Genomic DNA, 23,833 nt, shown 5'->3' on the forward strand with positions numbered 1-23,833 from the left:
GAACGAGTAGGTATTTCAAATCTGATATAAAAACAACACTTCAAATTATCATTCCATGATGCAATTAAAACTTAATTTTCACTCGTAGATTCCCAGCACTTATTGAACATGAATCGCCTCCAAATATAAATTGATAACACAGATGTAATTTAAAAAAAAAAAGGTATGCGGTGTATCGCAAAGTTTGTTTCCTATTCAACGATGCAAGAAACGAAATTCCTCATTCGATCATGATTATCATGTTTTTATTTAGGAGTAGCAAATATTTGTTTCTTTTCTCTTTAGGCGGTGGTTCAGCTTTTGAAAAGATTATCTATTTGTCTCGTTTGTTCTTTCATCGAATTGGACTTGATAATCTTTGGTAACTCTACTGTATGGCACTAGATTTTTTACGTATGTAGATGTGTAGCCGTGTACCTATATAAAAGGATAGATTCATTGATTCCTTTGAAATTTCCGCATAGCATTCGATAGTTTTTTAAATAAATCTCGAGTATTCTCTTCGATGCTGGAAAACTGAAATTCATTTGTTAATCTGGACGTATATACAAGTTAACTCGGTGTATAACAATATATGTATGTTGCCTATAACAGGTAGAAGTATACGCGAAGGTGGGTCGGTCACCTGGAGATAACTGTAAAATGTCATCAACGAATGTGTGTCAGGCATAGATTTGACGCTGTTCGGTGACACTCGTGGGATCTGTTGTCACAATAATTATGTTTCATCAAAGTTAATTCGATCGAAAGGAAAGTAAAGATACCTTGGTGCATAAATCCTTCTGTCGATTCGCTTAAATGTACGTAATAAAATTCTTGTTTAAATAAAACAATCATGCTCTATTAGTCATCTTTTTCGTTCGTGCGCTTGGAAATTCATATGGTCGGAGATGCATTTTACGTCTTCCATGGTGTTTACTATTAAATATAATTTAACTAATGTTAAATATTGGTAAATATTTCCTCGAGTACAAACATAAAAAAAGATATATTTATGCGCACGTTTAACTTTTAATTAAAATATCAGAAATATTGACGAATGTTGCATATAAAACGTGATGATTCGTATTATATCGTTTAAGAAAATTGAAATAGTAAAAACTTATGGATGTATGTTATTTGTGTATTGCAGATATAACAGCTAATATGGAGGGACCAGAAGTAACGTTCTTATTTCAGTTCGGTTTAACTCGTGACACTGTCACAGTTGAAAGCAGTGTGTTGACTCTTAGGACACTTAAGGAATTTGCCTGTGATTTTATAAACACCAAGTGTCCGGAACATGGTTTGAATCATTTATTCGATCGATTGCTCTTATTCAAACACGACTATAATTCCACTAACATTTTACAACTTATTACGAACGCAACCGAAGTTGTTGATGAAACATTGGTAGAAATTGTTCTAACTGGTAAGTCTTTCATTTACATTATTTATCGCAAATATCATAAGAAATAAGAAATAAAGTTACGAAAATGAAAATTTAATTAATTTCAGCACAAGTGCCAAATGAGGAAGTTCCCATTCGTCCCCATGCTTTGACTGTTCATTCATATAAAGTTCCAACATTTTGTGATTTCTGTGGGGAAATGTTATTTGGTCTTGTTCGACAAGGTCTGAAATGTGAAGGTAAAAATAATATATTATTGAAGAAGATAGCAAATGAAAATCTGTGTACATGTTTTTGACAAATGAGATATTATTGCTATCTTGATGATTTAGGGTGGGTGTAATAATATTATTACATTATAGGTTGTGGGATGAATTATCATAAAAGATGTGTTATAAAAGTACCTAATAATTGCTCACATGATGCCAGTCAAAGACGGCGTAGTTCTGCAATGTTAAATGTACCGAGATCTCCGAGTCAAGGATCCACTAGTAGTTTGACCAGCATTAGTGATGATAATCATAGTACAAATAATACACCGAATGCAAGTCAAAATAATAGTACTTTGGTAAAATTGCATCCAATTTATAACTTTTCATTTATGTACTTTTATTGTGCTTTATTGTTATTTTATTGTGTTTTATTGTTTTGTAAATTTAGACAATACCAAGTATAATGGCACCGAAACAATCTCGCTCTCCTTCATTGGGTGGAAGACCAGTGTGGGTTGAACGAGAACTTGCAACACGTATTAAAATTCCACATACATTTGTAGTACACACTTACACTAGGCCAACTGTATGTGGATACTGTAAAAAGTTATTACGAGGTTTATTTAAACAAGGCCTACAGTGCAAAGATTGTCAATATAATGCACACAAAAAATGTATAGAAAAAATACCTAAAGACTGTACTGGAGAAAATCCACGTGACAATATAGGTTCTTTTTATTTGTAATTCATTATTCACTTACTTTTTGTCAATGTTATTTTCATTGAAATACTTGTATAGGTAATGAATATCCTGATAGTGGTGTGGGTAGTGAACCGGAAGGAAAATGTGACGGTAGGAACGAAGAGGGTGATGTTGATAGTGATGCCGAATCTCCTTCACCTCCTCAACATTCATCCTTTGCAACAGATGAAACAAAAACATCTGATGAGTACACTGTAAACATAGTTTTGTGATAGAAAATGTCATATATGTAATAAAAATATGATTTGTAGATATTGTAGCTAATACAAGTTATTAATTTTGTAAAATATTTAAAGAATAGTAATAATATTTAGTTTATATCTTTACAGGATCAAGTTCCAAGCAACGATGATATTATTTGTGATGAATTTCAAAAATCTAGGCCATCCAGGTAATTTAGTTGCTATTTATGTAAATAAAGTAACTATTTTTATGATGTCTACGTAAATTTTCGTTATATAAGTTGCAGTTCTACACCAAGCAATAATATTCCTTTAATGCGTATAGTGCAAAGTGTTAAACATACAAAGCGGCGTGGTTCGGAAGTTTTGAAAGAGGGTTGGATGGTACACTTTACAAGTCGCGATTCAATGGTAAACAATTAATATATACGTGTAGAAATTATTATGTTAAAATACAGTAATAAAATTTTATTTTTTAATTTATAGAGAAGAAAACATTATTGGCGACTTGATACAAAAGCTATAACATTATTTCAAAATGAGAATAGTTCCAAATATTATAAAGAAATTCCACTGGTCGAAATACTGTCTATTGAACCTGCTGAAACATTTCGTTTACGTAAGTACTCAAAATTATATTAACTTTAATGTATTGTTCATATGAAAAAACAAAAAAAACCAATTACATTTTAGATACAATGCATTGTTTTGAACTAAAAACTGCTAACGTGGACTATTATGTTGGGGAAGATCCTTCATACACGGCTAATTGCAGTCAAGTTCCACCACCAGAAAGTGGTATTGGAGCACATATAGCCAGGTCATGGGAAACTAGTATTAGACAAGCGCTTATGCCCGTAACTACTGTACCAACCAGTATGTGCATTTTGTTTCTTTCTGTTATATAAAGATATCACAATAAGATAGAAGCTTTACTATAAGATATCATGATTTCAGGTCAGGAGGAATCTACAGAACCTGAAGAAAATATCACCGATATATCTCAGTTATATGAGATCTTTCCAGACGAGGTTTTAGGTTCCGGTCAGTTTGGTACAGTTTACGGAGGTGTTCATCGTAAAAGTGGTCGAGCAGTTGCCATAAAAGTTATCGATAAGTTACGTTTTCCTACTAAACAAGAAGCCCAACTTAAAAATGAAGTTGCTATTCTGCAGAATCTTTCGCATAGTGGAGTCGTCAATTTAGAACGGATGTTTGAAACTCCAGAACGGATATTCGTAGTTATGGAAAAATTAAGAGGCGACATGCTAGAAATGATACTAAGCTCAGAAGGCGGCCGTCTTAGCGAAAGAGTGACTAAATTTCTCATTACACAGATATTAGTAGCGTTGAAGCATTTACATAGCAAAAACATAGTACATTGTGATTTGAAGCCTGAGAATGTGTTGTTGAGCAGTGATAGCGAATTCACGCAGGTGAAATTGTGCGATTTTGGTTTCGCGAAAATTATAGGAGAGAAAAGCTTCAGAAGAAGTGTTGTTGGTACTCCTGCATATCTAGCACCAGAAGTTTTACGAAACAAGGGTTATAATCGATCTTTGGATATGTGGAGTGTTGGTGTAATTATTTATGTCTCTTTAAGCGGTACATTCCCATTCAACGAAGAAGAAGATATTAATGAGCAAATTCAGAATGCTGCTTTTATGTATCCACCTATGGCATGGCAAGATATTTCATCCGATGGTAAATTGTTGAAATAAAATAATCTTATCGAGTATATATTAATAATAAACATGACTTTTTTATTGTCTCTTTTTAGCAATCGATTTGATTAATAATTTGTTACAAGTAAAGCAAAGAAAACGTTATACTGTGGATAAAAGTTTGCAACACGTATGGCTGCAGGTAAGCGTTTTTTGTTAACATTAAACATTCTCCCATAATTTTACACTGTAAAGTTATTTTATAAATTCTATTTCTCAAGGATTATCAAACATGGTGTGACTTGCGAGAATTAGAAGCAAAAGTAGGATATCGTTATTTAACCCATGAAAGTGACGATGCCCGATGGTTAGCATACGGCAACCAGCGTACATGACAGAACTCTCCGCCTATACTGAACATCGAAACATTGCCAAATAATTTGTCTATACATAAAGGCTGGGCCCGTAGCGCTCGAGCTACGTTACGACGTTTTATTCGTGCCTGACTTGAATACATTCGTAAAAGGGAGTACAACTATATTCCATTTTAAATATCAGGGAGAAGTTGATGTTGAATAACACTCCGCTACGTATCTTCCAAAACGTTTCACGTAGAAGATAAGAACGGTTACTTGACGAGATTTTTATTAGACTGCAACATGTAAGATAATACATTCAACAAAACGACATTATTAGAGGAAAGTGACAGCAATGTTTTTATGAAAGTTCTTATGGAATTTTAATAATGAACTTGTACGTGTTTACTCAGTATTTTAAGGTAATCAATATAAAAGTTCTTCGTAGACTTAGTAAATTATGAAAAATATTCCAGAAAAAAAGAGAGTAGATATTATATACTGGTAACATTTTTAACAATTATCATATTATGAGATAAAGAATTGTTTCATACCGTTTTATCATTTTAGTATATTGAATATGTGTAACATTTTGCAAATATTATATAAGCGCTACTCTCGTAATACAAACATATTTTCCAGCTTAACGTAGAGATATATACAGCATGTTTTATAACTGCACAAAAGCTGCTTAAATTAGAAAATAATCAGATTCAGAGTAATACATATAGCGGTATGTACAAAATTATATACATAGAACGTATATATTTCTTTTATAAATCTTTTGACATTATTTGGAATATGGTAGAATTAAGGATACTATTATAAGAAGTTCGTAACAACTAAAATTTTTCATAGATTTCAATTAATATGCAAAGTTGTGCTATACATAAAAAAGTTACAGTTCCGTACTTTCTCTTCAAAACTTTTAAGTTTAGAAATTAGAAGTCTCAATGTCTATAACTCGTATCAAATATTTAAGAAAATTAGATAAGAGAAGTTGAAAATAAAAACTCGCGAACAAAAAAATATACTAAAAAATTACTAATACTTATGGAATGAACGATAAAATCATTGCAAACAATTTCTGTTAATTTTCTCTGAAATTTGTATCATAATAATCTACATATATCATGATAAACTTCGTAAACATTCTTCTTTATTAATTATAAAAGTGAAGGGAAATTGATAATTAAGTAAGTGCATTCCAAATAACTTGAAATTTATCATACATATTCTGACAAATTTTCTATATAACGTTACTAATATAACTACTATTGTGATAAATTTTGTATTAGAGAGTAGTAAAGAACAAGATTTATTGAAACTCGGTAATTAGCATCTAATAGAGATAACTGAGTTGTACATCCCAAATGTTTTTGCTATTTTATTTTATTAGTGCACAAAATTGCTTTATATTCTTTATCGTTTCATACACATATGCACATAAAAACAAAACACATTCCAAAATTAATCTATACAAAGAGAAAAGTTAGACAGCTTTGTTAAATCATATACTTTATATTTTTAATATGCTTTTTCAAATAATTAAAAGAACCGAATGAAAAGAATGTACCTTCATTATCAATTTAAAACATTCTTTTGTAGTTGGCATATTAATGCCTTAACAACTGCATAACATTCTATTAGAAAGTTTATAATTTTTTTGTAGTACTAACACGATACTCTTTTTTAATTACTTTTTGTTTTAATGTTTTTGCAATATTTTTAGCTATTAGTATTGTAGGAGGGAAAAGTTGTTCTTAGATATCAAAAAATTCGTGTTCAATTAAAATAATATTCTTTGAATTCTAAAATCAAGTACAAGTAAAAATAATATTTTATTTCCAAATCAAATATTTTACGAAGACTGAATTGATTTTGTATGGCAATATTTGGCATTTGCATGTTACATTTGTTTCTTTTATTATCATTTCAATTTTATGAGAATCTCTTGCATATAATTTATTTAAAATTTTTAATTACAAAATACTCTTAGTTATTTTTAATTAAATTTGTCATTCTTATATATTTTTTTTATTGATGTAGCATCAAATGCATTCTTGTTATACATAATATATGGCCTATATTTTTGAAAATTTATTTAAAATAATTATTTTAATTATGCACAACGAAAAAGATGCAAAATGTTTATTATTACTACGTTAAATTTTTTTCATTAAAAATACATTTATTGTGGTTACCTTAAGGTAATATATTTGAGTCAATATTATTGGGATAATAAATATAAATATAAATAGTAGCGCAACAGCTGTTATAATTTTATAAGAAATATTCCAGGTGAATAGTTTTCAATTGTGTATAAAAAGATTTGTGCAATGTCAATAGATATTATTATACCTAGAGCACACTCTGCACATGCTTTGGTATATTGGTAATAATTTGATACATGATAATATGTATTTGTAATGTTTTTATATTTTGTTTGTGTATTTGTTATTACGATATAAATCGTTTGTTTGTACATATTAATATCTATATCTTAAAACTTTTATATTACTTAAAGAATATTTTATATAAATACTTTCTACTTTTCTTTTTTATAAAAGCTTTAAATTTTATAAGAACTAACAATGTGTATTCTGTTAAAAGTAAGTTTGTAATATTATTTACATTTACGTAATTAACAAACAAAAAAGTACTTAAAAGACAGTAATAAATTACAATAGCTAGATTCTAAGTAAAACTAACAAATTTTCATACAAATTATTGAAATGTTAAATCATTATTGTACCTATCATGATATGATATGAATAAATAAATTATTATAATGCTAACTGACTTTATAATATTTTACACATTCTCCTAAGATGATTTTTTTTTTATAAAAATTGTGTAACGAATATCTTTTGTATAAAAAATTTATATGTAAGAACACCAACATGAATTGATGTCATTATGTCGTAGACCTAATTTTTCTTCTTATTAAATCTAACAGAACTCTTGCTTGAAATAATAACTTCCTGATTCCTATCATACGGTGTGAGCAAGTACACCTTCAGTTGGTCTTTGTATAACTAAGGAACACAAGTATGCACAATAAATGAATTATCGTTTTATATTATTATTGAGTAATATTATTGCACACACATACATGTTTATGTAATTAAATTCCTTAAAATGTTGGTAACTAGTGTCTTATTAGTATTTAAGATATTTTTATTGAATAGTATCTTAGCAGAATGGATAGATATGCCTCAATTTTCGGATGAGAAAAAAGTATACAGGTATGTATAAAGTAATTCTGTCAAGTAACATTAAAATTTGCAATACAATACTTTATTTGAAATTCTATGATTTCTATTTGTAGAATGCCTACAGTGAAACAAGATCAATTTTACAAATTTGCTCCCAAGTACGTCGAAAATCAGTTCCCTTATGTACATCAGAATGTTACTTATAAAAGTATAAAATCAGTACAAACAGCAGCTAATGAAAGTGAAGAATATAATCCCTATACATTGACAAAATTACCTAATATGGAAAATGTGTTTGAGACTGATACAGAAGAATATGAGGAAACAACAGAACCTTTAATGGTCGAGGTATTTAAATTGTTATATCCGAATAGTCAGAGTATTATTTTTAATATTACAATTTCTTATTTCAGGAAGAAGCAGATAAAGATAAATATTATAATGAATCTTTTACTTCATATGATACAGAACTTTTGAACTATCTTCCAGTGGATCTACTTAAAAATGTTCACCACATTTTAAAATCACAGCCTACATCTAGTGAAGGAAAAATACAATTTTTAAAGACATTTGAGAATACATTAATTACTGAAATAGGTAACAAATTAATGTTATAGTAAATAATAAAACTCATAATAGCACATTAATCAAACACAAAAAAATTGATCAATTTGTACATTGTGTGAATGTAGCAATCAAATATCTACTTGTAATATTTCCAGAAACTCGACTTGCAAAAAGTATAATGATTAACCGTGAAAAAAGGGGTACCGAACATTATGATCATGGCTCCGATCATGAACATGCTACAGGATTTCCCTCCCTAGAAGGGGCACTTATGGCTATTTCATTTCTTACGTTCGCCGTATATCTTGTGAAATTAGTCATGGTAATAAATGAATTATTTGTAATATGCCTTATCACAAATAATAATTAATACATACATTTCTATAATATAATTTTCCTCAGCTTTTATTTAGAAATATCAACAACTCCGCCTCGAGTACTACTGGCGCTACTTTACTTCTTGGTAGAAGAAAAAAATCTATAAATGAATTCGATGATGAAATAGCAATGATTCTTGGAGGTCTACATAGTTTTTCATCCAAATTTTAATGTAACAAAGAAGAAAAATTATATTTCAGTATTAAATTAAGACTTGTATAATACTAATTACATATATTAAATTTGTTTCACAGCCAAATTAGTTTTTTCCAGCTAATTCAATCTATTTTAATATATACCGCTTCAACTTTATTTTACATACCATGTTTTTATAATTTAGCGATTGCAATCGGCGATGACGTAGGTAGTAATACCGCGTTAATGTATAAACCTAATGGTCGTTTTAATGAGAGATCTTGCAACTGTGCAAGAATTAGTGCTAATTTAGTTTTGTCAAGACTTTGTTTGTCGTATGACAGAATACCTTGCGCTATAAGATTAGATACTGTTGTATTAATTAAATCGAGTGACAAAGAATAAGGATGTTGACCCCATTCGCGTTTTTCGAGGAACGCTTCTTCTATTAGTTTCTGTACTTCAATTAAAACTGCTTTCGTCGTAATATTATTCGATTTTGTTTCATCCCACTGCAATTGGAAAACGAACATGTATTTATATAGACGTAAATTTAAGAAAATATAATGAACAAAAAAACACAGAGAAAACATTTTGTTTTACCTCAAATAAAACACGACATGTAACGTATACTGTGTCTATAAATGGAAGTATAACGTTATACAAAAGAGAAAATATTTTATCATTTTTCTTTTGGGCGTACATATCAGTCTGAATATCTATACAGTTTTGTATTGATAATAAATCCAATACTTCTTTCCATTCTGATTTTATCACAGATTCATCTTCTATTAAAGGCATTGCAAATTCTGTGCTTAATAGTGTTCTTAATAACGTGTATCGTTTAAATGCAATTCCTAATGAAATAGCATAAAAGTGTCTGTTTAGTTTTGAAATATGTACTATACTATGTATACAAAACTGTAGTATTACCAAGCTCAATTTTTTCCATTCCTATTGCTACAACAACAATAGCTGATTTTATTAAAAATGACAAAGTTGGATTTAAATAAATTGAAATATTTATAACGGGTACAGCTATTTTCATAGTTTCTTCCGACAATGTATGTCCTTTGACTCCAACATTGCTCTTCAGCCTTGCTCTCATATGTCTCTCTTTAAGTTTCAAAGTTTTTGATTTATCAAATGCAAGTAATTCTTCATGAGGCTTTAAAGTATTTAAAATTTCTTGTTCTACAGTATTTGCACTCTGATCATTTGTATTAATCGACCTATAAAAAACATCATTATTATTTATAATGCATGTAATGTTAAAATATCATTATTACTTTTTTTAACTTACTTTTCTACATGTACATTTGCATCAAATGCTTGTAAAAGATTCTTACACCACAAATAATCTTTAATTAAGGTATCTAATGTATATGGACTGTCTGGATGTGTCTGGCTTCTTTCATTGAATAATAAAGAGATCAAATTAAAAGGCATAAGAACCGTATTTCTCTTATGTGAGTCTATTATTCTATAAGCCAATTTTTCAGTAACAGATGTTGGTAATTTCGTGTCAGGTGACAATACTTTAGCTTTACGGTGTTCCATAGTTAAAAACTGACATGCAGGAATAGGTTCACAAAATTTAAGAACGATACGACCATAGGCATATGGTTTTCGCAAAATAGATAAAGATTGAAAAAGACCAGCAGTAGATTCCTTTGGTTTTGGTATTCCTAATAACTCATATGCAAATAACAGTTCTTCTGGTGGTCGCTCATAGTTAATACTGATTGGTATGAAATGTATATCAGGAACGCTGCCCTCTAATAAACTTTCCAAAATTATTGACAGAAGACCTTAAAATAAAACTACATTTGTACTATACATACTATCATTAAAAATAATTATATAACTTAGCAGATAAATGGAAGAAACTTGAATGTTCAACAGTTAAATTTATCAATTTTCATGTACCAAATTTTGGTGCTACGCTCTTCAAACTTCTGCTACGAGTGCCTTCAATAAAAAATTCAATCGCTCTATCGCTATGCTTCACTAGAGTCATTACATAAGAGCTGAATATTCTTTTATACAATACATCATTAGAAAAGCTGCGCCTCATATAAAACGCTCCTGTTTTTCTCAGTGCTTCCCCTATTATGCACATTTGATAAAAGTCCATTCCACTTGCGATATTTGGAAGAGCCATGTCATAGGAAAACAAAATGTATGATAACAATATGAAATCTAAATAGCTTCTGTGTGAAGGTGCATAAACGTATTGTACTTGAGAGATTTGCATTTCCTTCTTCATTTTAAATATTGCATTCTCATTGATGTAAATGCTCACAAAAATTCTCTTCAGAACTTTTGTAATGATTAGACCTAAAATTCGGATATTACTTCTAGCTTGAATAAAAATACAAACATTAATCAAACGGTTTCATTTCAACTTTACCTAACCAACGAACAGTGGTCAGATTTGCTTTGCTGGCCATTTCATTTAGTATTATGCGAGCTCTCTTGACAACTGTTTCAACGCTTATTTGTTCCACCGCAGCCAAAGATGTGATTGCAAGTTTAACTTTCTCATCGTTCAACACTGTCTGGATCATCTTCTCTCTGGAATAGTTGGACTCTGGTGGAAGTTTATGCGGTGATAATGGATTCATTGACCGAGAAAGCCACAAAATATCACAATCTTTTCGCCTGGCACATAATAAATCCACAAATTCCGAACAGTTTTCCATTTTGAATGTAAAATATGAATAAAAATTTTGTCTCCCTTTAGACCTGTCGGTTACACAATTACTACACCGACTGTTAACATAACAACATTCAACTAAAGTTCAATGATGCATTTCTAAGCTAAACAATCACTTAAATTTCCCACCATGTGCACTTTGCACCAAGTAAAGTATACATAAATGTTTAAAAAAATCGAAGCCGGCATTTGCGAAAGTTTCCACGTTCGGACACATTACATACCACAATGGTATGCGCGAGAGCTCACACGAATTAATCACCACCACACATAACCGTGGCACTGGTGTTTGCTACACGTGGCGCCATCTCTGCAGAAAGTGCTCAAACTGCTCGCACATCGTTATCGACAGCGAAGTGAACTACCGTGCTGGTGGCGCCATCTCTGTGAAAAGTACGGAACACGGTCGAGGTTCTGTTTCAGCGATTCTTCGACAGATGGCGCCACTAGCGCAGCAGTTCACTTCGCTGTCGATAATGCTGTGCGAGTAGTTTGAGCGCTTTCCACAGAGATGGCGCCAGTAAGAAAAATGATCAGTGGGGATGGTAATACAGGTAGTTCTCTTATCCAGATGATAAAATATTTATTTCTTTTTAGTTTTTCTAAACAAAGAGGGAAAATCGTACACTGCTACTTCTTTAAACTATACAACGAAAATAATGAATGATAAAAATGAATAAATTACACGGAGAGGTATACTTCAGCCAGTTAAAGGTACTTCTATATATTGTCATTGGTTTTCATTGGTCAGTTGGCTAGACGGTTTCGTGTTAACGACACAATAGCGTAAGAATCACTGATTCAAAATATCTCCACTTGGCGCTGTAGACCCGGCCACTTTTTCAGGTTCTTCCCTGAACAAGAGTCGTCTCTACTCTTGATTATAAATGATCTGTTTCTTTTTTTGAAGTAATCCTCGCGTGGTTTACGTGTTGTAAAAGTTGATTTAGTGATTATGGGTGGTGAAGAGGGTCTTGGAGTGACTACGGGTCAGCCGAATCTTTACAAACAAGATCTATCGAAACTAGTGAGTAACAAGTAAACCGATGTGACTTTATAATTTGACAAGCTTTCGTCATTTTTTTACATAACCTCAATTCGCGTTAGCATACTGTAATAATTTTCGATCGCGTCGAGTTGAATGAAAAATTTCCCGGATAACTTTCGCAGAAACTAATTTAGGTTTGCGAAACCGTATTTTATTCGAATAGCTCTTTTTTATTATTCGCTGTATTTTGTTTCAATAATCGTTAATGACATCTGGATTTCACTTCCCTCTGTTGCTTAGGATTTTATATGTCCTCGTTTATTTCTATTTTATAATAACACATAGTTATTTAGACGGTTTCCTTTTGTTTATATATACTGATAATTACGCTGTGCGAGTTACCTTTCGCTAGTACTTACAATATCTTTGTTGTATATAATCGGTACAAAGCTGTATATGAGACTCTTTTTATTTAGGATGTTAGCAAATTAACTGCATTATCTCGCGAGGTCATCAGTAGGCAAGCAACAATTAATATTGGTAAATATAATATTTTTTATCGTTTCGATGAAGTGAAAAGGTCTGATGGAAGTAAGATATATTTACAAAATATATAATCTTGATTAGGTACTATTGGCCATGTAGCCCATGGAAAGTCTACAATTGTAAAAGCAATATCCGGAGTACAAACTGTTCGTTTTAAAAATGAATTAGAAAGGAATATTACCATTAAGCTTGGTAAGTAGATTCAAGCATTATTATCATTCTTCAGAGCTGTACGAGTTCATCGTAAGGGAAATCACTGTAATAACGTTCAAAATTCTATTAACTAATTCACCGTTAGTTGATGTACATTATGGAAACAAAATTATTTGAAATTCATTGTTATATTATGTAACATAAACCTTACAAAAATAATATTTCTACAAAGGAATATAATCAACTAAATTTTTAATTAAAAAATGTGAAAATAGTGACTATAATAATAATCAATATCGATATGTAATTTAATATAACGATGGAATTTTTAATATATAATTTTAATCATTTATTATATAGCGCACTACAGTCTTCCCATTTCAAAGAAGAATTTTCAGTCGTTTCCTTTTTTCTTTCTCTCTTATTGTGTACAGTATAGATGACGCTCTAAGCATGGGAAGTTGTCGCCATTTTATAAAACGGTTTATTCCGAATCGCGGGATCGAAGATAGACTGTTGAAAGTACAACGATAGTTTCTCGTTTTATATGGTCATTTCGTACATGACTTTTTAATCTTTTATTTATTTATAGGTAATGATAATACAGTTTAATTATTTCATTTTAAGTTATCACATTGTCTATATTCGTACAACTGTTCTATTATTCAAACGTTTTGGAATGAAATCCAATGAGTTTCTAGTCGTAATAATATTGAGGTACATAAAAACTGTATGTTAAACTCGGCAACATATTCACACAGTATTAATGTATGTTAAAGTAATGATATAACAGTATACATTTAATAGCAAGGATTGTATGTATTTTGATTTAGTGCACTTTAAGGTTTATAACTTGTTCTTGTTTCTGAGAAAGTTACATGTATATGCAAGAATCAATGTACTTTGTATCTTACATGGCAAATCATGTATGATCAAAAGGTTAAAATGATCATTGATTAAAGCACACCTTAATAAATTTAAAATGTGCACACGAAGAATGATGTTCGTACAAGATATCTTTAAATAAAAAGTGGTGTGTGTGCGTGTGTGCACATGTGAATACATTTCTAATATTATAATATAAAATATTACTAAGGTAAGTATATACAATTATAATTATTAATAAAATCTAATTAAATATTATTTCAATTAATTGAAGTATTGTAGTTATATATCCATAGCTATTATGTTAATACGATAGTGTGTAATTTATGTTTGTATTTACATTATAAAATTCTCGAATATATAATAAAGCTAATGGCATTTTTAATATGAAATGCGTACTTTATTTGATTAAATCCTAAGTACAACAGATAAAGAGTCTAGCTAAACTATAGGTATAAAGTTTTGTTATTTTACAATAACTTTTTGATTGTATAATTACAATTACTATAAATGTAAAATTAATATTAAGGTGTGTTTTAATTGATTATTTTATATTTGGTCGTAACATATAAAACTCCAAGCTTATTTAAAAAAAGAAATTTTTTTTTAAAGATAAAGACACGCATGAAATATAGGAAAACAAATTAATATTTATTTGTTCAAGCGCAATACGTGCTTAGCAAGTGAGTATTAATTAAATAGGAATATTTTATATATTATGATCTAGTATACACTTACTTATGCTATATTGTATAAATTAAACACGGGTCCAACTAAACCTAAGAAAATATTTGAATGGAAACTTGAAACAATAATCTATAATTTTGTAAAAGATATATTTATATATGTGTGGCACCTTCTTTTGCACAAACTTTTCGATGAATTATATCTGCTTTACTGTAATAGCACTATATATTTTATTCAATAATTGAAGGAGAAGAATGAAGAGGATGAAAGGAATTTTCACAGTACAAGGTGATACAATTAATACTAAAAGAAAAGGGAAAACAAATTGTACAAGTTAACTGAAATATGGGGAAATGTGACTGGAGAAAATGACATCCTTTAAATGTTTGGCATTACAGACGCTCGTGCAGAGGACAGAACCAGTGAGGAACAAGAAGAAAATTTTGGTAACACGAGCAAAATGTCTTCTCCACAAGGAAAAAGGCCAGCTTCTCCAGGATACTTTCAATTGCCTGCCAAACAACAGAAGTTAGAACAGCAATTTGTTTTTCCTCAAGAAGATAGTCAAGAAATCAGTAAATCAATGAGTAGCGATTTAAACAGGAATAGGGTCCTCTTCAGACAGAATACAGTTGAGAAGGAAACAATTAAAGAAAAGAATAATTCATATTATTCCAATAATTGGGAGAATAGTATAGAAGATGCAAGACTGAGTAAATCAAACAGTAGTAGCGATACTGAAAAGTATCAAATAAGGTATAATTTAAGAGATGCTAAATTAAAGGAACTCAGAGTTATATTGAAAGATATAAAATATGTTGCCAAAAGTGGGATGGAAACGTTACTATCGGAGCCCGATTTATGGGAAGTAGAAAAGATTGTTGCAAAGAAAGAGCAACAAGGTGTACCAACTTATTTAATCAAATGGAAAAACTGGGATTCGCAGTATAATACTTGGGAACCAGTGTCGAATTTAGTAAATTGTTCAGATATTTTAGAAGAATTTGAGAAAGACAGATTAAAATTGCTCGATCATTTTAAACGGAAAACAAATTTTTATCCGAACGATAGAGACATCGAGGAATTTTTGAATCATCTTAAGTTTGAAGGGAAGACATTAGCTTCAATCTCGGTAGATTCAAATGCGGTATATGTTAATATTCGGAATTTTTTAAAACAAAAATATATTAAAACTACTAAATTGGAGAAAGTTTTAAGACGTGATATTCTTTGTATGCTGATCGTTGATTTAAGAAGTAAACAGTTGAAATCTCTAAAGGACTGGGAAAATGAAATAAACATTATCACCAACGGTAAGCCGTTAATACTAGTGGAAAATATGGTAGACTTAGAGCAGGCACCTCAGGACTTTTATTACATAGAAGACTACCTACCTGGTAATGGAGTAATAATACCTAATGATCCACCCATTGGTTGTGAATGCGTTACTTGTAATGTCAAAACGAAATGCTGCTTCAGTCAGGAAGGCCGAGTATGTCCATATACTTCAACATGTAAAATTCGAGTGCCGCCAGGTACACCGATATACGAATGCAACAAACGATGTGCTTGCAACATGGACTGCATTAATCGAGTAGTGCAACGTGGCACCCAAATGAAGCTATGTATCTTCAGAACCGCCAATGGCCGAGGTTGGGGTGTAAAGACTCTACAACGGATCAAGAAAGGGAGTTTCGTCACGGAATACGTGGGTGAAGTAATTACAAGCGAAGAGGCTGAGAAACGTGGCAAACAATACGATGTTGCTGGTAGAACGTACTTATTCGATCTCGATTATAATGAGACTGAAGAACAGTGCCCATACACCGTCGATGCAGCTATGTATGGCAACATTTCTCATTTCATTAATCATTCTTGCGACCCAAATTTGGCAGTCTATGGTGTGTGGATTAATTGTCTTGATCCGAATCTTCCCAAACTCGCTTTGTTTGCAATGAGAGACATTAAGCAAGACGAGGAAATCACTTTCGATTATACGTGTCAATCCTCTAGAAATAACGAAAATTCTATAAAGCGGGATGTAGCGATGAAAAAGGATCTGGATATGTACATTAGTACAAAACTTGAAGACGATTTAGAACTACACCCAGAAATGCCTGAATCAGATACGTTGCATGGTAAAACCTTGTGTAAATGCGGTGCCGAGACTTGTAGACGATATTTGTTTTAAGTTTCACTTCGTATTTTTGTTACACTACTATTCACAAATAAACATTTAGTTCTATAATAGATCAAACACTGTTACTGAACTTAAATTGTAGTATGCGGTTAATTATTCACGTTTTGTTAATGATTATTCCTTTATTCGTCTTATAATTGAGTAACAGTTTACACACAATAATATTGTACAAAAAATGCTAGGCAAATGTAGGAAGCTAATAGGAATATAATTTTGAAACATTTGTAGGTAAATTACAAAAGACATTTAACCCTTTCACGACAAATGCTCGTTAGAGTAGAAATTCTTTATTTTTGTCATATAATACACATAAATAAATTTTTGTGAATGACATTGACACCTTTTGAGTATAACATTTAAACCAGCTCAGTTAAAAGGGTTAAATGTATTACTATTGGTTTGTATCTTTCTTCATTAGCATAAATTATGTTAAATGCAATGAATTGCATACAACAAACATATTAATGTTTCACCTTTCTGTATATTTCATGTAAATGTTGTTAAATTAACACCACAATATGTTCACTCGAATCAATTATTTCATATTGGGTTGATCCAACCCCTCCTTGAAAGATTATATTACAAAAGAATGGAAAGACTGGCAAATTCAATAGTAAAATATGCTTAACTTTAGTATAAACAATCACTGTGACCTCTTGTATGTTGTAACATTGTTCACATAAGAAAGATTGGCTATTAATGTTAAAGGATATTTAATAAGCGATGGTTCAAGAACAAAGAGAATTATCTTTGTTAAGTAAATAGAATGTTATCAGACTTAATACTTTGCTAGTATTGTTATTTTCACCATTACTGTTATTCATTATTTTCGACAATAATTTATTTGCAAATTTCACGCGGTTTTGCATGTAGAGTTTCTGTGAAACTATAATGTTATACCAAATAACAATTTTAAACAAATTTTTATACTTACGTTATAAAAATATATGTTGTAAATAAATTTTTTACAATATACAAGTTCGTTTAAGTGGCAACAAATTCCTATGAATTCGGGTTTTAATAAGTTTTACTTTTCGGTTATCTACGATTAATGTAATTATCGTGTTAGTACTTTGATATTGCATGTGAACAGAAATATTTTCTCACCAAAAAAAAATATATTTAAATTATTTAAAGGCAAATATTAAAAAGAAACATGCCTTTTCCCCATATATGCAGTGCATCAAAAAAATAAATGAATGTTTTTCTATTGACAATTGCTCTACTATTTTATTCTGTTCTGTAGAAATTAATTACTAGTTCACCTATATTCATTAGCAAAAGGAAAAAGAATTTGTTAGAATGAAGTTAATGGGAAACTGTCTATCTAAAATAATATCTTAAGTTTGTTTAAATTGCTTCGTTTCAGGATACGCGAACGCAAAGATTTATAAATGCGATAATGAGAAATGTCCCAGACCAGGATGTTACATATCCGGTGGATCAAGCAAAGATGATTCATTTCCTTGCTTACGTCCTGTTTGTCCAGGACGATTTCAACTTGTACGTCATGTGTCCTTCGTTGATTGCCCAGGACACGATATCCTTATGGCAACTATGTTGAACGGTGCAGCTGTCATGGATGCAGCTTTACTTTTGATTGGTTTGCACATTTAGACTATTGCTACATTCTTATACTTTGAACAGAAGTTAAGCTATTTAGAAAAATGTTAAAAAATATTCACTTGTAGCTGGCAATGAATCATGTCCTCAGCCTCAAACATCGGAACATTTGGCTGCAATTGAGATCATGAAACTAAAACATATTGTAATCTTGCAAAACAAAATTGATTTAGTGAAGGAAGCTCAAGCGAAGGAGCAATACGAACAAATTTTAAAATTCGTTCAGGGTATTTTGATTTTAGTCATATTTCAATAAATTTTATTGATATAATTGTATGAAATTTACTATCTCTATTTTCCTTTGTAAATCAGGCACAGTAGCTGAAGGAGCGCCTGTAATTCCAATCTCTGCACAACTGAAGTATAATATTGAAGTCTTGTGCGAATATATTACAAAGAAAATTCCGGTACCTTTAAGAGATTTTACTTCCGAACCAAGATTAATTGTTATTCGATCGTTTGACGTGAATAAGCCTGGTTGTGAGGTAGATGATCTGAAAGGAGGCGTTGCCGGAGGTAGTATTTTGAGAGGAGTATTAAAAGTATGTTGAAAATTTGTTATGGTTACCTTTGTTATATGTGCCATTGTTTAAGATGCTTCTTTATTTTTTAGGTGGGTATGGAAATTGAAGTCCGTCCTGGGCTAGTATCTAAAGACAGTGAAGGAAAATTGACTTGTCGACCTATATTTTCACGAATAGTATCATTATTTGCTGAGCAAAATGAACTCCAATTTGCTGTTCCGGGTGGACTTATTGGTAATTATAATTAATTCTTTTGATGGTATCATATAATTAAATAAAGTATAGATGTAAATGCTAAACAAAATAGAAATTGCAAGAACTTTGTAACATTTGGAAATTACATTTTTAGGTGTCGGAACAAAAATAGAACCAACATTATGTCGAGCAGATCGTTTAGTGGGTCAAATTTTAGGAGCTGTAGGAGCTCTACCAAAAATATTTATTGAACTTGAAATATCGTATTATCTCCTTAAGCGTTTGTTAGGCGTGAGAACAGAGGGCGATAAAAAGGGAGCGAGAGTAAGTATATTATAGAAAAATTATTGTACTAAAAAACAATATCGCTACCGTAATTATGATCCAATATATTTTTTTATAATAGGTACCAAAATTATCGAGAAACGAGGTGTTATTAGTAAATATTGGGTCGTTAAGTACCGGAGGTCGTGTATTAGCAACACGTGCTGATTTAGCCAAAATTAGCTTGACGAATCCTGTATGTACAGAAATTGACGAAAAAATTGCGTTATCTCGACGTGTTGAAAAACATTGGCGTTTAATTGGTTGGGGTCAGATTTGCGGCGGACAAACTATAGAACCAGTTATAGACCGAAAGTAACTCTATGAAAAAACGAGAATTTAATATAAAGAAAAAGCCAATCTAAAAAATTAACTTCTACAACTTGAAATGTTGTTTGAAATGTTTATAATAAAACATGAAATACAGATCATTCACGTACTAATACATATTTCCTGAAATTCTTCTCCTAATAAAAAATATTACATAAAATTCATAAATATGACTTGTGAAACATATTTTATTGTCATACAATAGTACCTTTTAATATTTTAATTTGGAAGTGTTTATGATGATAGTAGTAATACTAATGTAAATAAATATTAGAAGATGATAAAACTGATCGACATAGAACGGTTCTACTCTGTTTTACAATTAAATACCTATTTATTTATTTTATATAAAAATAAATAAAAAAATGAATTTTTTAGATGCTATATCATTAAATATTGCGTATTGAAATATTTTATTCTACTTATGTTAAATTAGGCATGGATATAAATCCTGGTTGTATATAGGAAATTGACATTGATACACATGCCAATAATATTGGTGTACTGCCTGAATCTTGCATTAAACGGTGTAATTCGATTGGCTGTATAAATGAATCATCTTGTCTGCAACCAAAAAAGAGATCAATTAAATTCTAGGTAATAAATGTGGTTAATAAAAATTGATTACCTTATTACGACAATTCGGTAGAACGGAAGACCAGGGTTTGCTTTTTTATACGCTTGTGTATTGGAATAAACGTTGTACGATATTTTGTATTTACTTTTCTTTCTTCTCGCTATTTTCTCGGGTGCAGACTTAATTATTTGAAGCTTATTGAAAACTTCCTCCAGGCTGTTCGCGTTCTTGGGTCCAACGAGAGAGCTACGAGATTGTCCAACTACCTGCACTTCGTTACAATCTTCAATCGTGTCTTTCCTTGTATCCTCGTCGTCGATAGTGATCGTCTTTTCCTCGCGCCATTTACTTTTCAATTCTGACCAAGACGATGCTCCTGGCAATATCTTAAACGACGATCGATAGACTTCGTCCTTCCTACTCGCGTACATATTTTTGTGGCGATTCCAATACCTTGGTTGAGAATCTGGTAATAATACGTTTCTAGCAATGTTAGAATGTATCGATGTATTTTCAAAAACCCTTTGATGATGTAATCTTCGTAATGGCATATTTTGATGAAAATTCTGGTGAAATTGATTTTGCACAAACTCATTTCTGATCATGTTATTACTTATGTTTGGTATTGACAGATTGTGCATTTGCATCGACATATATCTGTTTTGATAGATAGAAGTACTATGATTGTTAACAGCGACATGTACGTTTTGAAACATAGTATTTCTTAGATGCCAATAGAAATTTTGACTATATGTATATGGAAACCTACTGTTATGTACATAATTAGAACCAAAATTTGTATATTGTCCATGTTGCATAAAAAAAGGATCTTGCATATGCAAACTATTTAGACTTGTTGGATTCTGATTGAACTGACTAATATTTGTATTTCTTCTAGTATTGTTATTTGCATTATTTGTGCATTCAACATTTTGACGGGATCGAAATTTGTTATCTTTTTCGTGTAATCTTTTTAAATTTGCACATTCGTAATAGTAGGTAGTTTTATAAGGTTTTATACTGTGTGGTATGTAACCCCTTGATATTTTTATTGTAACCGTTGATTGAAATGCAATATTTGGAATCATGTTTAGTAAATCCATTCGCATCATAGGTTTTGGTACTTCATGAATTTCATCATCAGAAAGTTCTATGACCTAATTAAAAGTGAATTGAAGAATTAAAATTTCAACATTATAAACAGAATTAAGATATTGTTATATTACATACCTCTTGTTTTGATTTCTTAATTTGTGAATCTTCCTTGGGTGGTGAAGTTGATTTATGCTTTCCTGGAGAGTGTTCAATATCTTTGTTACTAGAATCCGAAGCATCAGGGGTTGCTAGTTTGTCTGTTCTTCTAGGAACTAACTTAACATTTCGTTGTATCCGTGATGCTCGCCAACTCGGTGATATTTTACTTCCTTTAGTAAAATCACCTGTATGATTTATAACAATTTTGATATTACCTAATAAAGTTTCATCTGATATAATTTTTACTTCGGACTTTTTTTTCTTTTTATCCCCATTTACTTCTACATTTTGCAAATTAGTATTTAATTTCCCTTCATTTTTCGTATTCCTTTCGCATTTAACATCTTTATATTGGGCTTCGATATTTTCTACCGCATTAAGAAGATCATCTACAACTTCATACACACTGTTTAATAAGTCCTTGTTTTCTGTTATATCTTGACAAATTTTTGTAGAAGAATTGCTAATATCTGTATCAATTCTTTCTGGGTAAGTAAGTTTCCCACCATTTGTATTTGTACAATTTTTATTCTGTTGTTGGCTATCAGTCATCCAAAGACCATTTTCAGGTTCAACAATAACTTTACGTTTTATAGTAATACTTTCGTCGCTCTTTGCATTCTTTTCTATATTGCAAATAAAACGCTGTATGCGATAACCATGCTTTACTAATTGGCTATAAACTCTGTATTCCTCTAATGAACATTCAACATTATCAATTAAAAGTTCGTAAGCTTGTTGGATAGACAATGGTACATCGTTCCATGTAAGCTCCAAACAATTCTAAAACAGGATAATGTTTTACTCTTCCTTTGTTCTAATAAGGAAAAATTTTGATACATATGTTTCTGTTTTATGATAACGTACTGCTTCTAAAAGGAATAATGCTTCTTCTGGTATTAAATACAAGGCACCACTTTTTTCCAATCCAAAACTATTCCAATCCTGACCAGAGTATTTTTTCACTCTAGCTCTCCTTTGGGTAGGCAACCATTCAGCGCTAGCTAGCTGAGAAATACGATCTACTCTTTCTATGGCTATCAAATTTTTCCTAGTCATAATTCCCTTTTCAATCTGCATGTTTTGAAGCCAAGAATCATTTGGTTCAAACTGTTTCATTCCAGTTTTTGGAAGACTTTTAGCAGACTTTTCATACTGATCCCATGCATTGTATTTCAAACCTTTGTTTTCTAACAGTTCTTCCGCCCTGAAAGATAATAACTTTTTTATAATATGACACCAAACTAACTTGACGCAGATAATGGTAATTTTCGAAAATATGTTGAAATATTTCTAACTCTGAAAAGCTTACGTTAACATATTGGCAGGAAGGTTTTTCGTTTCTTCTGTCATGATTATCCTACTGTCTTTGCATAGGTTTAAAAATTATTTTAATTCACTCTTCATATTAATGATTAATCTGCTATGATTTGTCACCTGCATTATCACAAATTAATTAAATTATTTGTAAAGATTCTACAGCTTGTACGTCTACGTAAATATTATCATTATTAATTTATGAGTGTTTTCAGTAATAATGTAGGATGCATATAACAAAATTTGAAGTATGTTAGTAAAAATAAATAATGTTTGTGCGACTGTGAATAAAAATGTGTACATACAATGTTACGGTAATTTTTTAATCATATTTTATCTTTTACACTTACAAAAGGCTTGTGTAAGGTTAAGAAGAGATGCATGCAGAGATGCATGTGACCTATACATACGTACGCGTCGACAAGTAGCAATTTCATACAAAATAAGTTCATTCCTTCATTCTGCAAGGAAATTGTTACCTTTCCTTACTATTGTTGCAGAATTACTTAAGTTTGTTATTTTATTATGAAATTATTTAATGTTATTGTCACGTTTCTTTTCTTTTTTACATAAAGATTAATATTTTTTAATTGTATAGTTATTCATTGCATTCTTCATGCTATTGAAGGAATAGTGATTTTACTTT

The 23,833-nt window shown here is 30.7% G+C and overlaps 6 protein-coding genes across 8 annotated transcripts; 4 read left to right on the top strand and 2 right to left on the bottom strand.

Moving 5' to 3' along the window:
• Nucleotides 1–408: 408 nt before the first annotated feature.
• On the top strand, nucleotides 409–5,536 carry Pkd (serine/threonine-protein kinase D3). Of its 2 annotated transcripts, none has more exons than XM_076897424.1 (13): nucleotides 409–800; nucleotides 1,133–1,411; nucleotides 1,498–1,629; nucleotides 1,753–1,958; nucleotides 2,051–2,330; nucleotides 2,402–2,559; nucleotides 2,695–2,756; nucleotides 2,829–2,958; nucleotides 3,034–3,166; nucleotides 3,241–3,423; nucleotides 3,505–4,251; nucleotides 4,328–4,413; nucleotides 4,493–5,536. In XM_076897424.1, the coding sequence occupies exons 2-13, from the start codon at nucleotides 1,147–1,149 to the stop codon at nucleotides 4,604–4,606; spliced, it is 2,496 nt and encodes an 831-aa protein (XP_076753539.1). In that variant the 5' UTR covers nucleotides 409–800; nucleotides 1,133–1,146; the 3' UTR covers nucleotides 4,607–5,536. The 2 variants fall into 2 exon arrangements, with proteins under 2 accessions (XP_076753539.1, XP_076753540.1); XM_076897425.1 differs by having other exon boundaries at nucleotides 2,835–2,958.
• LOC143425003 (uncharacterized) lies at nucleotides 4,867–9,384 on the top strand. 2 transcript variants are annotated; one of them, XM_076897428.1, is made up of 6 exons: nucleotides 4,867–4,989; nucleotides 7,759–7,815; nucleotides 7,899–8,133; nucleotides 8,199–8,382; nucleotides 8,508–8,674; nucleotides 8,755–9,384. In XM_076897428.1, the coding sequence occupies exons 2-6, from the start codon at nucleotides 7,781–7,783 to the stop codon at nucleotides 8,899–8,901; spliced, it is 768 nt and encodes a 255-aa protein (XP_076753543.1). In that variant the 5' UTR covers nucleotides 4,867–4,989; nucleotides 7,759–7,780; the 3' UTR covers nucleotides 8,902–9,384. The 2 variants fall into 2 exon arrangements, with proteins under 2 accessions (XP_076753543.1, XP_076753542.1); XM_076897427.1 differs by lacking the exon at nucleotides 4,867–4,989 and having other exon boundaries at nucleotides 7,618–7,815.
• Nucleotides 8,376–11,604, bottom strand: Dhap-at (dihydroxyacetone phosphate acyltransferase). Its single transcript, XM_076897426.1, has 6 exons — nucleotides 11,279–11,604; nucleotides 10,795–11,205; nucleotides 10,169–10,676; nucleotides 9,799–10,097; nucleotides 9,469–9,722; nucleotides 8,376–9,377 (listed from the first exon to the last, which is right to left on the bottom strand). Exons 1-6 carry the CDS (start codon nucleotides 11,568–11,570, stop codon nucleotides 9,060–9,062), a joined length of 2,082 nt encoding a protein of 693 aa, XP_076753541.1. The 5' UTR covers nucleotides 11,571–11,604; the 3' UTR covers nucleotides 8,376–9,059.
• Nucleotides 11,605–12,441: 837 nt separating this feature from the next.
• On the top strand, nucleotides 12,442–20,144 carry LOC143425490 (eukaryotic translation initiation factor 2 subunit 3, Y-linked-like). Its single transcript, XM_076898329.1, has 9 exons — nucleotides 12,442–12,611; nucleotides 13,049–13,112; nucleotides 13,200–13,310; nucleotides 18,413–18,646; nucleotides 18,735–18,893; nucleotides 18,979–19,208; nucleotides 19,280–19,424; nucleotides 19,540–19,709; nucleotides 19,792–20,144. The coding sequence occupies exons 1-9, from the start codon at nucleotides 12,540–12,542 to the stop codon at nucleotides 20,026–20,028; spliced, it is 1,422 nt and encodes a 473-aa protein (XP_076754444.1). The 5' UTR covers nucleotides 12,442–12,539; the 3' UTR covers nucleotides 20,029–20,144.
• On the top strand, nucleotides 14,931–17,142 carry LOC143425489 (histone-lysine N-methyltransferase SUV39H2-like). Its single transcript, XM_076898327.1, has 2 exons — nucleotides 14,931–15,131; nucleotides 15,242–17,142. The coding sequence occupies exons 1-2, from the start codon at nucleotides 15,098–15,100 to the stop codon at nucleotides 17,032–17,034; spliced, it is 1,827 nt and encodes a 608-aa protein (XP_076754442.1). The 5' UTR covers nucleotides 14,931–15,097; the 3' UTR covers nucleotides 17,035–17,142.
• On the bottom strand, nucleotides 19,494–23,808 carry Tsen54 (tRNA splicing endonuclease subunit 54). Its single transcript, XM_076898326.1, has 6 exons — nucleotides 23,667–23,808; nucleotides 23,183–23,307; nucleotides 22,738–23,077; nucleotides 21,847–22,653; nucleotides 20,668–21,773; nucleotides 19,494–20,603 (listed from the first exon to the last, which is right to left on the bottom strand). Exons 2-6 carry the CDS (start codon nucleotides 23,221–23,223, stop codon nucleotides 20,462–20,464), a joined length of 2,436 nt encoding a protein of 811 aa, XP_076754441.1. The 5' UTR covers nucleotides 23,224–23,307; nucleotides 23,667–23,808; the 3' UTR covers nucleotides 19,494–20,461.
• Nucleotides 23,809–23,833: the final 25 nt, after the last annotated feature.

Source organism: Xylocopa sonorina, chromosome 7 (genome assembly GCF_050948175.1).
Source record: "Xylocopa sonorina isolate GNS202 chromosome 7, iyXylSono1_principal, whole genome shotgun sequence".
Classification (NCBI taxonomy): Eukaryota; Metazoa; Arthropoda; class Insecta; order Hymenoptera; family Apidae; genus Xylocopa; species Xylocopa sonorina.